General features: G+C 34.8%; 1 protein-coding gene across 2 annotated transcripts in view; it reads left to right on the forward strand.

Annotated features, from left to right (window-relative positions):
* Positions 1 to 18,738, forward strand: part of CD2AP (CD2 associated protein) — a 139,380-nt gene that overhangs the window by 63,958 nt on the left and 56,684 nt on the right. For both annotated transcript variants that reach the window (XM_087438688.1, XM_087438689.1), the window contains exons 4-5: positions 4,709 to 4,809; positions 7,700 to 7,820. In XM_087438688.1, the coding sequence (XP_087294814.1) occupies positions 4,709 to 4,809; positions 7,700 to 7,820 (222 nt within the window). The remainder of the gene's footprint in view (positions 1 to 4,708; positions 4,810 to 7,699; positions 7,821 to 18,738) is intronic.

An 18,738-nucleotide genomic window follows, 5' to 3' on the forward strand; every position in this document is an offset into this window, starting at 1 on the left:
ATCAAGAATCCTTTTGCTTCTATCTCTGAAATTTTAGCATCAACCTCCCACCTTCTGAGTGTGGTATGCTCTTCACTTTAGCACTTGATGGAAAGATTAAAAACAGTAATCTTCAGTGAGAAATAGTTGCATAATTTAAGAGCTCTGTTTGATCTGAATATTTAGATCTATTTTTCAGAACCATGAAATACTTGCGGTTCTTGATGACCTACATTTGGAAGTTTAGAATTTTCTGTCACTAGAAAAAATAAGGAAACCAACTTTACTGAGTGTGAAATTTCACACAATTGGGATTTTTTTTTTTTTCAAAAATTACCGTACATTTCTAAAAAGTTTTTCTGAAATTTTTCACATTTATCTACTGAATGCCTTAATACGGAGTATAAGACCATGAGAACAATGTTAGTGCGGGCAATGAAATCTGCCAAATAAAGGTGGGCGTGCATAATAATTCAAAACTCACAGTCTAGCAGGGGAAGACATCAAGTTACTATAAACAGGGATGATAGTAATAATTACCTCATAAGGGTTTAGAAATATTAACAAGTATTATAAGAAGTGCTTGATAAATGTTTGTGATTATTATTTGTTTTATACTATTAAGAACCATGTTAGAGATATATATAATGTGCAGTTATGATTTAAAGGAAGGGACAGTTCTGCATTGGGGTTGTCAAGCAGGGTGTATTTAAGTCTTCTTTAGGTAGGGAGTATAGCATTACAGGTAGAATTGCTACCTTTGGAAGACCCACGGAGATAAGCAAGTACATGGTATTTTCAGGGAATAGGGATCTGACATGACTAGACTGCATGAGTGATGTTAAAGCACTTTGTAATCTGTAAAGGAGGCAGCATGATATAGTGGAAAGATAAAAGGCTTAGGAGTCAGAAGTGGGTATAATTCTGGTTTTGCTTTTGGGCAGATTATTTAACTTCTGAGTTCCTGTTTCCTCATTGGTAAAATGACGATGATAAGTTTTTACGCTCTGTTGTGTAAGTAGATGTTTGTGAAGGACTTAGAATAGTAGGTACATAAAAGACATGAATTAAGTCCCTGCCTTGCTGTCCTCCTTAATCCTCTTCCTTGGTAATAGCTTTACTTATAAAATATTGATTTAAAAAGATCTACTTAACTATTAATTTCTTTGTAGATCTGAAAAGGTATATGGAGCTTACTTGTGATAAGAAAATACTAGTTATGGTTATTTTTTTAAATTGACTTAATTTCACACATCTTTTTGTTGACTACTCTTACACGTATTATTTCATTTTTTTTTTTGTGCTTAGCAGAGGTTCTGATACGTTATAGAAATTCAGTAAATATTTATTGACCAATATGTATGGGTAGACATTATATATGCCGTTTGAAATGTGAAAAATCTCGTAATTTCTTTAATTGTGCTGCTAATTAATAGATGAGTTCAATATAGGCAGTCACTTCAAATTATGAGTGAACCATATTTAAATATGGAATCATGTGAAAAATTTTGCTTTTTTAAATAAATAACTCACAGACTTTTTAGATGTTTTTATCCAATGTGGTTTTTTCCTTTGAAAAATGAAAAATTTCTTTGCAAATAGTTTTGCAATCTATTTTGGAAAAAAACCACTCTGGAGAATTATGTGTAGTGTGAGAGGAAAAGAAAAACAAAGCTTTTGGTTAAAATATAACTAGTCAGGTCAAAATTAATTGATATGCTAATTAATACTCTTTATTCAGTTTAAACCATTTAAAAAGATATTGATACTTGTTAAAAAGAAGCAAGCTACATTTTGTTTAAAGGCCTAAGATCATCAGAAGGCTAGAAAGGATTTTCTTTGAAGTGTACCCTGAGCAAAATAGATTTTTCTTTTCAGTAATATAGATTATTTTCCCCTCATCTATGAAGCGGTAACTACAAAGAACACATTTATGAACATGTTTTCTCAAGGTCACTACAAACAGATTGCAAAAGTATTTAGGGACTGTATTTATCAGTAAGAGATGTAAGAGATGAGAAGTTTTCCTGCATTATGCATAAAATCACTTCTTAAATTATTACTTAAAAATTTATTCAGAGACCTGATAAAAGGTGACATTTGAAAAATTTTACTATAAACTCTAGGTTAGTTATAAAAGTATGGTCAGTGTTTACTTTCTTTGGTTCATTTTATTGTAAAACATTTTTAAAAATCAGATATGATTATTAATTCCTTTAGGAAGGGGGGAAACTATTACTGAGGTGTAACTGTTTCTTATTTGGTGACTCGATTCTTCTGCTTGGTTGTCATGTCTGTTTTGCACCTCTTTCATGGTGTTAGTTGCATGTGTTGTGCTTCTTTTGTTGTTTTGGGAGTTCAGTTCTGTTTATTTTTGTTTTGATAAACCGTTTCATAGATCCATAGAATGTCAGAGCTGAAGTAAGTGTCATGGTTATCTAGTCCAGCTCTTTTATTTTGTAGTTCAGGAAATTGATTCCTAGAGAACAGTGACAGCTGTATGTCTTTTTTTACTATATAAAAAATTTTTTTGGAGATAATATGACATGATTTGATGCAGTGAAATTGTACCTATCTAGATTACTTCTTACGATTCTCCTTTGTTGCCAGCAAAAACAGTTTCTTTAGAATCCTTATATTACCAATTTCTGTTTCATTGGGGAAACTTTTCCTTGATGTAGAATATCTGCCACATCTTTTCCATCTTGTATTATATTCATCTTTCATTGTATAAATCTGTTACCATTTCTTCTTTGAATCCTTCCACATCTGCTCCAGTTTAAACCTGTCCTTTCTCTTAATTTTTGGGATGTTTGTAGTTTGCACTAAATGTTTCACTATCTCATTATGTATTTGTGTTTTATTACTAATTGTTTAATGTGCATGCTTCGTCTCTCCTAAGGCCTGTTAGTTCCCTAAGTGTGCATTTAAATTATTAAGAAAAATCTTAGGATTGTTGGTGGTAAAGGATGGGCGGAGTGGACACACTTTTGTCATGATATTTCTTGGCGTTGGTGCCATATGGTTAGGCCTAGATGTTGGTTCATTAATTCATTAAAAAATATTTAATGTACCTAGTATAAGCCAGGCACTATGCTAGGTGCTGAGGAGAGAGCAGTTAACAAACTTAGTGCCCCTTTATCTTTAGCCTGCAGGGTAGACAGGTTACCCACAAGAAAATAAGTCATTATGGTAGAATGAAAAGGAAAGGTGAGTTGTCAATAACAGGTAGGTTGCTGAAGTCAATAGAGTAAGTATAGGGTGCTGTGGAAGCACAAAGGAAGAGTGCCTAATCCGGAAAGCTATTTGGGCGGAAGGTTGTTCTAAGCTGAGACCTGAAGATGAGTTGAAGGCTGACAAAGGTGGACTTTTTGGATAAAAGTGAAGTGCCCTTGGCAGAAGAAACAGTATATTGAAATCTCAGAAGAAATAGGGCATGTAATTTTCAGAGAATTAGAAATCAGTATAACTAGATCATTGAGTGCAAGATTGAGAATCACCTAGGGATCTTGTTAAAGTGCAGATTCTGATTCAGCCTGCTAGGGCTGCATAACAAAATACGACAAACTGGGCGGCTTGAACAACAGAAATTTACTTTTTCGTTGTCCTGGAAGCTAGAAATCTAAAATCAAGGTGCTATTAAGGTTGGCTTCTAGTGAGGCCTCTTTTCCTAGCTTGCAAATGGCTGCCTTCTCCCTGTGTCCTCACAGGACCTTTTGTGTATGTTCGTGCGTGTGCATACATGTGCACAGTTAGGTGTTTGTGGGGATTAGAGTCCCACTCTTATGACCTTACTTAACCTTAATTACCTCTGAAAAGGCCCTGTCTCCAAATACAGTTGTTTGGGTGGTCAGTACCTGCATTTTGGGAGGACACAATTCGGTCTATAACCAGTAGGTCTGAGGTGGAGCCTGAGATACTGCATTTCTAAGAAGCTCCTAGGTGGTACTGTTGCTGCTGGTCTGAGGAACATACTTCTGGTACCAAGAAGTAATCCTTTAATCAACTGTACTTGGTCATCTACCCTAGCTGCTTTAATGATTCACTTTTAAAGGTGGGAGTGAGTCTGAGTTCTTGAATCTTCAAGTTTGAAAGAAGTTGAAAACCACAAGCCTGGATGGTTGTAAATGATCATTACTTGTCTGAATAAATGAAGCTTGTTTGAAAAGCTAATGTAAATTTTTTTTGTCTTTACCTATGTGAGTTTGATTTTTATCTGTCAGAAAATAGAGCTGTTAAAGGAGATAATGTTTTAGATTTGTGCATTTTGCCTCTTTTTAACACTCTCTTAAATTGGTGTATTTTAAGTGTTCCTAGACTGTGATCAAGAAGTAGTCTGAAAATTGCTGGCTTGTAGGACTTGGCTTGATAAATTTGTTGTGCCAACAGTGTCTTTTATTGTCTGTATTTCTAGTCTCAAAATTGGCAATGGATATTTTGCTTTTGTGTAATAGGTGGGATCAGATGTATAAGTAGATTTCATTGCCAAGAGCCCTATACCTTATTTGTAATTGGTTTGAATTTATTTTGAGATGAGTAGTTTGTAGCGTGAGGGCAAGGTAGAAAACCAACCAGAACTGATGATGGTTAGCTGCTTAGAATGCTTACATGTTCTGTTTTTATTTGTACATACACATCCTATGAGTAAACATAGTATGTAAATAAAGTTGCTACTGTTTGTTTTAATGATCTATCTTAACCTCATTTTTTATTATGTTACTTCCTTCAGAGATCAAGAAACGTCAGTGTAAAGTTCTCTTTGAATATATTCCACAAAATGAGGATGAACTGGAGCTGAAAGTGGGAGATATTATTGATATTAATGAAGAGGTAAGGAACACATATGTGTTAGAGATAAAGCAGCAATTGGAATCGATGCTCTGGGTATTAGAAAAATGTTTTGTAAGAATATTAATTTTTTTTTAGTTTTTTTAGTAGCTAAGAATATAAATAAACCTTTTCTTTGATTCTTTATTCACTTTAGGCACAAAGCAGTAAAACAGAAGGATTTTTACCTTTTGTATAGCAAAGGGATACAAAAGCAGAATATTTTTAAAAGCTTTGTTTTGTTTGAATTATCACATTCAAATATTAACCAAAAACACTTTTCCCACATTTTTATATCTTAGAATGAGATTTAAAAATATTTCAAAAACAACTTATTATGTCTCAGCTTTTACCATTAAAGGAATATTAAAGTTTTATTTGGTAGCTGAAGATCTCATTTTCAAAGTGTATGTTTTGGTATCGTATATTGTCACAGGAATTGATTTTGTGTCATAACATCATGTAATGATATTTATCACTTAGATTTGTATTAAATTCCAGTGTGTTTATACAAAAGGCAATTGTTTTATTTCCACCAGGTGGCAATAATAATAGTTAATGTTTATGGAGCCTATATTATGTCTGAAGCACTATGCCAAGTGTTTTACATTTATTATTTTCTTTAAATTTCTAAACAACCTAAGGAGATAAGAATTTTTATCCCCATTTTACATATGGAGATTGAGTTGCAGATGATAAGTGATTTGCTGTTCCAGTTACTGTTGATGCATAACATGCTATACCAAACTTTGTGGCAAAGAGCAACTGTTTTATTAGGTTCATGGGTTGTGTGGGTCAAGAATTCAGATAGGGCACGGCAGGGATGGCTTGTCTCTGTTCTGTGATGTCTGGGGGCCTCAGCTAGGAAGATTTAAAGTTGAGTGCTAGTGGAATCATAGGAAGCCTCCTTCACTGACGTGTCTGGTGCTTAGAAGTCTCAGAGATTGGGCTGCCAGGGGAGAGCCATTATGTAGCTTCTCCATTTGGCTTAGCTTTCTTACTGTATTGGGGCCTCAGGGGTCTCAGGATAGTAGGGCTTATTATGTGGCAGTTCAGGGCTCTGAGTATACGCATGTCAGCAAAAATGGTGATAACCTTTTATAATCTGATCTTGGAAGTGATAGTGTCACTTTCACCACATTCTGTTGGTTACGAGCAGGTCATAAGCCATCAAGATTAGAGAGGGTAGGGATGAAGACCACCACTTCGTGATGTGAGGAGTGTTGAGATTACATTGTAGATGAGCATGTGGGGTAGGAGCTCTTGTTTTAGCCGTCTTTGCCCAAGTTCGTATGCCTGGCGTGCAGAGGAGCCAGAATCTGAGTCCACGCAGTCTGTCTTTAGTCAGTGTTCTTTACCATTATATACTACCCTGCCTCTTAAGAATTCCTTAATTAATAGGAATTATTATAGGGTATTTGCCCTAACTACCCAGTTGATGCTAATTTGGGATCCAGATGTAGATAATAGTTTGCTGATATTTCTCCCTGTTATGCCTGTTCCAGTTTGGTCTTCATATCTCCATCACACCTGGTTTGAAGAACTCCCCATCCTTTGGTGCCTCCTTAAGTCGGCTAAAAATTCTGAACTCTTCACGCTTATCTGCTTTCCTTTTCTCCCTCAAACAGCTTGTATTCTAGCCACCTGGTGTTTCAGCTATATATATATATATATTCCATGAATAAGTCCTTTATTTTTATGTCACCATGTTTTTCACATACTTTGTACGTGGAAAACTCTTAATTAGCCTTTAATATGCAGTTCTTTTGTCATTTCCTTTTAAGGTAGCCTATTTTGATTCTTTTAAGCCCTTCCTTTGTGCTCATACAGCATTTTGTTCATATTTTTCTTATAGCAACTCTTACATTGTAACTATCTGCTTATTGTTTGTTTTTTTCTTTAGATTCTTTTGTTCAAAGACAGAGATTTCTCATATGCAAATTTGAATCTTTTCCTAGCAACTAACACCATGGCTTGTACAATAGTAAATGCCTATTGGATGGATAACTTATTAAAGTTTGTGTTGCAATTATGATGGGGTGAAAAAATATAAAAAAATATTTTAAAGAGAAAAAAGAGCTTTTTCTAGCTATGATAATTGCCTGTACTGCTAAGTGAATTTTGACAGTGAATAGTTTACTCTTTAAAAACTTCTTTTTACCTATTAAGACCTCTTAGCATCCTTAGCAGAAACTATACATTTTAAAACAGTTATTAAATATTATTAACTTCATGAAAATTGAGTAACCTTGTTATTAGTGATTATAAGTATTTTTCTAAAGAGCTTGGTTTCTGAGGCTATTTCTGGTTGGGGTAGGGGAGAATGTTTAATAGAGCCTGGCATCTGGATTTTTAAAAGTAATTCTTTTTCATACTTGGGTTAAGACTCACTCTTCAAGTAAAAGGCTTAGTAATTTTATGTGCAATTTAGGAAGTTATATTCTTAGATTCATCAAACTTTTTCCAAATCAGAAATTTCCAAATACTTAAATAATATGTGTTATAATTACAAACCGAGGCTCAGTAGTATTTAAGAGTGACATTCCAGAAGAAAGCTGTCTACTTCTTGCTGTTAGTACATTATTCTTGGTTATCTGATACTTTCATGAAAATTATTTACTTCATAGATTACAATTGATTACAAGTTCTCATTGTAAATGTTGCAAAGTGCTATGGATATATGACTAATGCCATATATGATTAATCCAATCCACTTAGATTTAATCTACTTAAAAAAATATTTTTTCCCCATTGCATTTTCTTCTAGATTTAAAGGGATTATTTTGCATCACTAACTGTGTGCTTATTCACTTCTGTAGCTTGATTTTCCCATAGGGGTAAGATTTTCACTTAAGAGAAATTTTTATTATTTTTGAGTTGTGAACTCTTTCAGGTAGAAGAAGGCTGGTGGAGTGGAACCCTGAACAACAAGTTGGGACTGTTTCCCTCAAATTTTGTGAAAGAATTAGAGGTGACAGATGATGGTGAAACTCATGAAGCCCAGGAGGATTCAGGTAGACTATTTAAAAAATTTAAATAGATTTAAATAAACTTTATATATGATCTAGTGTTTATTTTGTATTTTTTGAAATTCTATTCTTACTTTTGAACTATGACCTTCAGTTTATGTACTTTAAGAAAGTAGCTTATGACAGGGACTTAAAATGAACTAAATATCTAGGCAAGTAATTTAATATTTTTCCTTCTTTGATGTCTGCTTCAACCCAAAGCAAACGTTTAGTACCCTGATTATGAAATGATACTTCTTAGGTTATATGATTTCTTCTCACTTAAGATATACTTATGTATAATTTTGATTTGAGTTTACAAATGGCCTAATTCACAAATTTGAGAAGTTAAAAAAAAATCTTCCTTTTGTTATTTTCCATATTCACATAATAGGTTTTGTTTTCTCTGTGCAGCCAGAATGTCATTTAATTAATTTGTGATCTGTGTCATTGAGAGACTCACCCACAAATTCATCTTAAATTTGCTCATCATTCAAAAGTATGATTGAGAAAATTATACTCCAAAGCTAGATTTAAATTTTTTACTTTTAAGAATTGCTGTGGGATTTAGAATTTTTTTTAAAGAGAAATTAAATTCATAAGTGATTACACAGGGATAAGTAGATCTTTTTCTTTATGGAAATATGTATGTAGTGAAGCTCTTCAGGGCTTTATGCTTGCATTAAGTAATATTATTTGGCCATTTGTAATGATTAGATAAATTCATAGATATTGAGAAGTAGACATATAACCTTAAAGTTGCCAGTATCACTATTTTTTTCAGAGCCAGTGTAATGTCAAAATATGAATACTCTTGTTTTAGTCCATTTGAGCAGCTATAACAAAGTACCATAGACTGGGTAGCTTATAAACAGTAGAAATTTATTTCTCACGGTTCTGGAGGCTGGGAAGTCCAAGATCAAGGCTTCAGTATGGTCAAGTTCTGGTGAGGCCCTCTTATTTCTCACTGTGTCCTCACGTGGTGGAAGGGGCAAGGGATTTCTCTGGAGCCACTTTTGTAAAGCGCTAATCCTGTTCCTGAGGTCTCCGCCCTCAAGTCCTAATCACCTCTCAAAAGCCCCACCTCCTAATGCCAGTACCTGGAGACTTAGGATTTCAACATAGGAATTTCCCGGGGAATAGACATTCAGACCATAGCAATTATGTGTTATTCAAAACATGGTGATAAAGTCTTAAGGTTGCCCAGACGTCTTCTGTACCTAACACTTTGTACCGCATTCCGGTGGTACACTTCTATTTTTTAAATCTATCTTTAGATAGATCATACTAGAGTGTTAGGCTCCCGTGATACAGGAACTACGTCTTAGTCATCATTGCTTAACTGTAGTTGCTTTGTTTGCAAAATGGGAATAATAATTTTTACCTAAAAGCGTTGTTATGTGAATTGGCAAGATAGTTTCTAAGAAGAATGCTTGCAACATAGTAGATTGTTTTGAACTGTTAATTTCTTTTACTTCCTTTTGTCAGTACCTTCAATGTTTGAAATTAAGTAGGAAAGCATTATAAAATTGTTATGTGTGGAAAATGGATTTATAAGCCTCGGTGTACTCAATAGTAAGAGAATGAATTTCAGAGAAAAAAATAATTTTACATTTAATAGATAGTAATATTAAGCATAATTGATAAAAGCTATCTAGAAATCATTGTTGAAATTATTCTTAAGGTTTATGTGATGTATTTTTAGTTCTGTCATTTTAGACCTTATTAAGAAAGTTGTCTGAAACTTTTCCTCATCCAATAATTATGGTTTGTTTGCATATGGAAATTTGTGCCTTTTCTTTCCTACTTCTTCTTCTTCTTTTTTTTTTTTTTTTTTTTTTTGGTGAGGAAGACCACCCCTGAGCTAACATCTGCCAATCCTCCTCTTTTTTGCTGAGGAAGATTGGCCCTGGGCTAACATCCGTGCCCATCTGCCTCTACTTTATATGGGACGCCGCCACAGCATGGCTTGACAAGTGGTGCGTCGGTGCACGCCCGGGATCCGAACCAGCAAACCCCAGGCCGCCACAGGGGAGCGCGCACACTTAACCGCTTGTGCCACTGGGCTGGCCCCTTTTTCCTACTTCTTAATGAAAGTATGGAGCCTCGAGAAAAGCCAGGTAATGAAATGGTAGAATAGGGCATGAAGTCTTAGAGCAAGCTCACAAACATCTAGATGTAGAACTGGAAAGTCCTAGTACAACTCCCTCATTTTAGGGCAGAGAAACCTGACTTTGAGAAATTAACAACTTATACATTATTCCACAAACACATTCTTCTTAGAAGGATCAAGACTTCTAAGAATTTTCTGATTCTGATCTCATTCCTATGTACTTTTACATATTACTTCTCATCTTATGGATTCATCCTTTAAACTCCAGTACACTTTTTTTTTTTTTCAACTTGGAGAATAATTACAAAAATAAAACAGAGCTCCTATATACCTGTTACCCAGATTCACCAGTTGTTAACATTTTGCCCTATTTGCTAATTTATCATTCACTTTCTATTTATATATCTATTTTTTTTATTGCAGTAACATTGGTTTATAACATTATATAAATTTCAGGTGTACATCATTATACTTCTATCTCTGCATACATTACATCATGTTCACCACCCAAAGATTGATTACAATCCATCACTGCACACATGTGCCTAAACATCCCTTTCGCCCTCCTCCCTCCCCTTTTCCCCTCCGGTAACCACCAATCCAATCTCTGTCTCTTGTGTTTGTTTGTTGTTGTTTTTATCTTCTACTTAGGAGTCAGACCATACGGTATTTGACCTTCTCCCTCTGGCTTATTTCGCCTAGCATAATACCCTCAGTGTCCATCAATGTTGTCACAAATGGCTGGATTTCATCATTTCTTATGACTGAGTAGTAATCCATTGTGTATATCTATTTTTTACCTTTACCTTTTAGTACTTGAGTGTATATTTCCTAAGAACAAGGACAGTCTCTTATGTAACTACGGTATAATTATCAAAATCAAGACATTTAATATTGACAATATTATTTAATCCACAGTCCATATACAGATTTCTTTAATTGTTCCAGTATATGCTTTATATAGCTATTTTTTTTCTCCCAGTTCTGGACAAGACCATGCAGGGAATTTATTTCTCGAGTTTCTTTAATCTAGAATAGTTCCCTATCCTTTCTCTGTTGTTCTTGACCTTGACATTTCTGAACGGTTTAGGCTGGTTATTTTGTATAGTGGATCCTAGTTTGGGTTTTTCTTCTGCTTCTTTATGATTAGTTTCAGGTTATATTTTATTGGCAGGACTACAGAATGATGATGTCTCATTGCATTGTATCAGGAGGCACGTGATGTCCGTGTGTTTTATTATTGGTGATTGATTACTTTGTTAAAGCTGTGCTGCCGCTGTAAGTTTACTTTCCTTATAATTGTTAAGTGTCTTGTGAGGAGATCCTTTGATACTATGTGAATATCCTATTCCTCATCAAACTTGCACCCAACAGTTTAAGCATCCGTGAATAAATTTTGCTTCAATCAGTTATTACTGTGATAGTTGCAAAATGATGATAGTTTTCTAACTCTGTCATCCCACCTCTGTTCATTACTTGACATTCTTCTCTAAAGAACTTTTCTTTCTCCCCAGTTTGTTTATTAGTGTGGACTCATTAGTGGGTTCTATTTTCTTCACTAGGTATTAATCTATTAATTTTATTATTTTTTATTTTGATACTGCCAGATTTGGCCAGTTGGAGCTCTTTCAGACTAGTTCTGTGAGATTTTTTAAAAATCAACTTTATTGAAATTATAATTTACATACAATAAACTGTGCCTGTTTAAAATATACAGTTTGATGAGTTTGAGATGTATACATCCATGAAAATCACTACCAAAATAAATGTACAGAACATTTCCATCACCTCCAAAATATTCCTCATGCCCCTTTGCAGTCCATCTCTTTTTCTGCCTCTGGTCCCAGGTGATCATGTGTCTGCTTTTTTTGTCATTATGGATCATTTTCATTGCTGTGTCATCTTGAGATGTCTTCATCATTTTTTGACGTGTTCTCACTTTGATACGGGATGTTCCAGGCTCATCTTGAACTTTCTCTGCTCAAATCCTGGAATCAGCTACTTATCCAGGCAACCTTGGTTTCTTTTAGAGATGGGGCTAGTGGTTAAAACATTGAGATCTGAGTGCAAGTGTGCTCATTGCTCTTGGGGGTGATATTGCTTCTAGGCCCTCTGGGTGGATGAAACTGGGGAATGCTTAAACACACACACACCCCCCCACTCACCCCTGTATCTCTTTAGCTGTCGTTCGTCCATCTATCTACCTACTTGCCTAACTACCTGCCTACCTATTCCTACTGGTGCCTCTAATTCCCGTTTAATACCACAGGGTGCATTCTAGTCTGCAGTGATTTCATTTTTAAACCTGTTAGCCGTAAAGATGAATGAAGTGAGTAATGGAGTTTCCTTTACTTTTAGAGGACTTTACTTTTCCTTACAGATTTTAGTTATTTATGCTTTGCAAGTCAGTTATATTGCCTGTGTATATTTTGTTTTATATTCATTCATGAAAGAATTAATGTTTAAAAAGCAATCTTATAATCTTTGGTGTTATCAATAGATTGGGATGGATATGGAAAAAAGTATGAATTCAATTTCTGAAAAGTTGATGTAGAAGACACCTTGGAATTTTAGAAAGTGACAAGGAAAAATGTGTTACTTTACATAGTTGTGAAATACTGTTGATTTGTTCTAGGAAGTAAACAGTATGTAGCAGATCTAGTAATGAAAGCTAGGAATAATGAATGAGATATTGAGGAAAAATTACCAGTTAGCTATAAATAATACCAAAATTACAGATAAGGGTTTTAGGAATCAATTTTAGTAATAATTAATAAGTAATAGAGTGAAGGTATAAATTAGTTTGATGAATAGTTTTAACTCTGCTCTAAGTTTTGGAATAAAATACATGAACTTAGGAAGAAGTAGAGGCTAGTTTAATCAAGTGATTATTTCTTAAGCCTTCTATGTGCTAAGAACTATGTTGGTTTTGTGAGGGTACAGAGTCCCTTCTGCAGTCCAGAATCTTAAGTTCCAGGTCTCTGGGGGGTAAGACAAATATGAACTCCAATAAGCATATCTGAATCTAGAGTGAAATGATCTGAATACAAGAAGTGTCGATGGAAGATATTTCTAAACGGAATACATGGTTTGCCACTTAACTGACTTTGCAAATTTTCATCTTCTCAGAAATGTTCCAGGAAACATTAGAAACAATCTGCAACTCTGAGTGCAACTGTCTTGGCTTGGATGTTGTCTTCTAAACCCCTGTTTTTTCCCTTCTAATTGTTCTTTCCCTTGTTTTCCTCTATACAGACTTTTTTTGGAAAAATTGTTAATTGTTATAAAAAATCTTAATCATTTTTTAGTATAAAATTCAGTAGCATTATGTATATTCATATTGTGTGCAACAGATCTCCAGAACTTTTTCATTTCACAAAATCAAACCCTCTCAAACCACCATTCTGCTTTCTGTTGCTGAATTTTATTTTGTTTTTTTTTGGTGAGGAAGATTCACTCTTGAGCTAACATCTGTTGCCAACCTTCCTCTTTTTTTGCTTGAGGAAAATTAGGCCTAAGCTAACATCTGTGCCAGTCTTCCTCTGTTTTGTATGTGGGTTGCCGCCACAGCATGGCTTGACAAGTGGTGTAGGTCCATGCCTGAGATCTCAACCTGCGAACCTGGGCCGCCGAAGCAGAGCGCGCCTGGCTTAAGTACCACACCACGGGGCTGGCCCCTGTTTCTGAATTTGACTGCTTTAGATAGCTCATATAAATGAAATCATACAATACAGGCGTGCATCACTTAACAGCAGGGATACATTCTGAGAAATGTGTTGTTAGGCGATTTCGTCATTGTGCAAACATCATAGAGTGTACTTACACAAACCTAGATGTATAGCCTACTACACACATAGGCTATATGGTACTAATCTTATGGGACCACTGTCGTATATGCGGTTGGTCACTGACTGAAACCTTAGTGGTGCAGGACTGTATTTGTCTTTTTATGAAGGGCTTATTTCACTTAAAATAATGTCCTCAAGGTTTGTCCATGTTGTAGCATGGGACAGAATTTCCTTTTTTTCAGTTTGAGTAATATTCCATTGTATGTTATGTACCACATTTTGTTTAGCTGTTCATCCATTGATGGGCATTTGAGTTGCTTTGACATCGTGGCAATTGTGAATAATGCTGCTAAAACATAGGTATGCAGATACTTCTTCAAGACCCTGCTTTCAATTTGGATGTATAGCCAGAAGTGGGATTGCTGGATTATATGGTAGTTCTGTTTTAATTTCTGGAGGAAATGCCATACCATTTTCCATAGCAGTTGCACCATTTTACAGTTCTACCAACAGTGTATAGGGGTTCTAATTTCTCCACATCTGTAGCAACACTTGTTATTTTCTGTTTTTTAATATTATCCATCCTAATGGGTATGAGATGATATCTCATTGTGATTTTGATTTGCATTTCTCTAATGATTAGTGATTTTGAGCATCTTTTCATATGCTTATTGACCATTTGTATATCATCTTTGGAGAAATGTCTATGCAAATCTTGTCTTTTTAATAAGATTCTTTTTTGTTGTTGAGTTGTAAGAATTCTTGATATATTCTGGACATTAAGCCTTTATCAGATATATGATGTGCGGATATTTTCTTCCATTCTGTTGAGTGTATCCTTTGATGTAGAAAAGTTAAGTTTAATGTAGGTAGTCTCATTTTTCTATATTTTCTTTTGTTGCCTGGGCTTTTAGTGTCATATCTAAGAAATTATTGCCAAGTCCAGTGTTAAGGAAGCTTGTCCCCTGTGTTTTCTTCTAGGAGTTTTATAGTTTTGGGTGTTACGTGTAGGTTGTTAATCTATTTTGAGTGAATTTTTTTTTTTTTTTTTAAGGTTTTATTTATTCAGTTTTTTCCCCCCAAAGCCCCAGTAGATAGTTGTACGTCATAGGTTCACATCCTTCTAGTTGCTGTACGTGGGACTCGGCCTCGCGTTGGACGGAGAAGTGGTGCCTCGGGGCGCTCCCGGGATCCGAACCCGGGCCGCCAGCATCAGAGCGCGCGCACTTAACCGCTAAGCCACGGAGCCGGCCCTTGAGTGAATTTTTGTATATGGTTTAATATAAAGGTCTAGCTTCATTCTTTTGCATGTGGATATCCAATTTTCCCAGCAGCATTCGTTAGAATGTCCTTTCCCCGTTGAGTGGCCTTGACACCCTTGTTGAAGTTCACCTGACCATTTTATGCAGACTTTTATCATGGCACCTACATTATTGCACACGTTTCTATATTTTCCCTCTCTGGTAGGCTGTCAGCTATTTATAGGCAGAGACTATTCTTTACTTTTCTTTTTTTCCTCACTGCTTAGTATAAAGGTCCAAAAAATGAATAAATTATGATCTGCTTAATTTTTATTCCAGAGTTTTATATTTTCTCTCATATTACTTACGTGCCTTTTTATAGTGCCAAGACTTTGGGGAAGAATAGTGTAACTTCATAATTTATATATGGAACAGGTAGCCTGTATACCAGTTGGTTATGTCATCTGTTTCCTGGAACATAAGGGAATGGTACTGGTTATTTCTAGGGAGAGTAGATGAATCTCTCCTATTCTTGGTCAGTTTACTTGCATAGAGCACTGTGCTGTGAAAACAAAATCAAGGGCTTGATCTTTCAGCATTTGTGGGTGACTGTTGTATTTCTAATCTGAAATGCTGTCTTGTTTATGTAGAGGGCAAGAGTATTACTTTCTTCATATTTCTTGGTTCATAAACACCTTTGAGAAGCAGATGAAAACTATGCACTCTCTAGAAAATATACACAATAATCATATGAATAAAATTTTACATATTATTTCACATGGTTCATAGTTCATATACACACATACATATATATGACTAGATAGTACATTCTCAGGGTTCAAAAATCAGTACATAAAAAGATGTACATTAGAATACTTGTCTCCGTTCAACTAGTTTTCTTTTCTGCTCTGTATCAGAAAGCATTTGTACTTTCTTGTTATCATCCCAGTGTTTGTTAATGCAGGTACACACACAAAAATATGTATTTGTGTTATTTCTCCTTTCTTAAACAAAAGATAACATGGTATGTTGTTCAGGACATGTTGCTGTGAAAACAGCCTGAAAATCATAGTGGCTTAAGACAGTGACATAGTAAAGGACTTAGACTGATAGAGGCTCCTTTTGACACATGCTTTAATGCTTGCAGAGGCGGGCATAAAGGAGCATGGCTTTTAAAGCTTCTGCCCAAAATTAACGCGCATGTCGCTTCCGTTAACATTATATTGGGCAGTCATGGCCATGCCTAAGTGCAGCAGAGTGGGGATGTATAATTTTCCTGAAAGAAGGAGCACCAAATAGTTGTGAACAATAATACAATCTACCACATATACTATCATGGATCCCCTTTTAAGAATTCCTCATTTAAAGCTCGTTAGCCTTTCAAAGGTGCTAAAATGTATTCTTAGCTCTTTACTGTACACGTGCTAAAAACTAATGAAACAAGCGTGAACTTCATGACTGTTTCGTATGAAATGGTGACGGCTAGTAGCCTTCTGGATGGTCCAAGTTTCCATCTTTTAAGTTGCCTCCCATTTCTAAGTTTTCTTCCACTGTATATTTTCTCTTTAACTTTGCAAAGAACTTTTTAAGATTCTAAACTTTTCTAAGGCTCTACTCTAAACTATGCGAATTAAAGAAACAAGTAATTGAGTCCTTTAAAAGCTTGTCCTCTCTTTGGTCAGCTTCTGTCTAATGTCTCTTTTTTGTAATCAGTACCTCATATAAAGCATACCCTCATTTTTCAGATGATGCATATAGTGACCTTGGCACAATTCCTGGCAAATTTTGAAGCATAGTAGATAATTAGTTCTTCCCCTACCACACTATCTCATTTTTACTCCTTGACCCCTTTCTTTCCTTTAATTTCTTTGCTTTTTATGTGGAGTTAACCATATTTGAATAGTGACATGATAAAGTTATGTTAAGCAGAGTAATTTTTATTTCTGGGAGTTGGAAATGGGGGGCAGTTGGGATGCTGAAATTAACTTATTCAGTGCAGATGCTGATTCCATTGACAGAAAATCCTTGAGATAGGAGTAAATAGAGGAGTCATAACAAATAGATTTATTACTATTTTATGTTACACTTACTTAAGAATACTTAGTATCAATTCTGAAGTCAGATTTATGTTTTAAGGATGTGTGAAAACCATTAGAGAATAAACTTAGGAACTGAAAACATCTAGCTTAAATTTAACAGTAAACTTGTTACTTAGCAAACTCTCCTCTAAATTACTTCTGATGCCTATTAGTATTTCTTGTTTTATAGGTATTGGATCTTCTGATATTTATTTTTAACATTAAAATTTGGTGTGAATTAAAGTTTATGGTGAAATGATCTTTATGATGCCATATAAACTGAGCCATTAAAGTATGTACAAAATTTCAAGTCTGTATGGGACCACTAGCAAAAGAAATCAAATTTAAATTTGGATGTAGTTCATTACTTTTATAATTATAAATACTTTGGGCATTTTTTTGCACTATTCAGCCTTATTTGAATTTTAGTAACCTTACAGAATTATATCTGTTAAAAACGTACTTCCTTGCCTGCTCAACCCCTTTACAATAACAGTGCATTCTAAATGTGGAGCTTTGTAATTATGGGTTGGGCAGCCAGTGGTTGAAATACACTATAATTCCTTTTTTTTTTTAACTCTAATTTTTAGGCAGAAGTTTTTGCATATTGATGTGAATGCCAGGAAGTGAGTGCTTTATAAGGACTTTGGAACTTTAATGATAAAAGTATATAGTCCTGTAAGTTTTAATTTAAGAATTTGATCTTATGCATTATGTCTTAAAGAATCAATGCCCACTATTCCTGTGTCCTAATGAAGTGTAACATCCTCTGTCTATAATTGGTGTTTGACAGTTTTTTAGTCAGTAAAATAGTGTATGTTTCTAGTAGCTGTTACAAGAGTTATAGTCAACTGTACATTATAAAACGTTATTTTTTGCTTACGGTATTGGAATGCCATATTCATCACATTTGATTATTTTATACTTTCTCCTTATACTCCTTTCATTTCGTAGAGCTCTTCTTTTAATCACTAAACTGAAATATATGGGATGATGTTCTTGGTTTGACCAGTTAAACTCTACCTATTAAGATGGTTGTGACTTTAGACAATAGGTAGACAATATTACCTGACCCTTCATGGGTGATTTATTTTTGTGCCCTCAGTTTTCACTGAAGAACTGTAGGAAAAAAGTTATAAGAAAGCCACTATTATATTTTTTATAGGAATGTAGTGAATTCATAATCTGTTCTTTTACTCAGTGGTTTCTGTATAAAATCTCAAGATAAATATCTTTTAGTATTCAGTTTCAGGAAAAGCCTTTCTTCTCTAGGGAAGTGTTATGTTTCCATTTTTATAATGATATGACTCCTTTTTCATTTTGTCAAATCTACTAACCTTTCTTGTTTTAGAGTGTCCTTTTGTCACCTTTCAGATTCCACTTATTTGCTAAGTAGGACTTGCTTTCTGTTTTCTTCTTATTCTGTGAAGCCAATGATTATGTCTACTGGTATTTTCCTCTCTTATATAAGTCTTCTCCCCACATTAAGCCTATCAAAGTCTCCATTTAGATGTCTAATAGGCATCTTAAACTTAAGGCAGTCAAAACCGGTCTTCTGCCCTTTTCTCTGTACCCAAATCTCCTTTATACAGACTTCCTCATCTGAGTTAATGGCAGCTTCATCCTTCTTTTACTTAGACAAAGAATGGGATTCATCTTTTACTCTTTTTAATCTCACGCTCTACATTTGATTCATTAGTAGGC

The sequence above is a fragment of the Ceratotherium simum genome, chromosome 13 (genome assembly GCF_057802395.1).
Source record: "Ceratotherium simum simum isolate JZ-2026a chromosome 13, ASM5780239v1, whole genome shotgun sequence".
NCBI classification, from domain to species: Eukaryota; Metazoa; Chordata; class Mammalia; order Perissodactyla; family Rhinocerotidae; genus Ceratotherium; species Ceratotherium simum.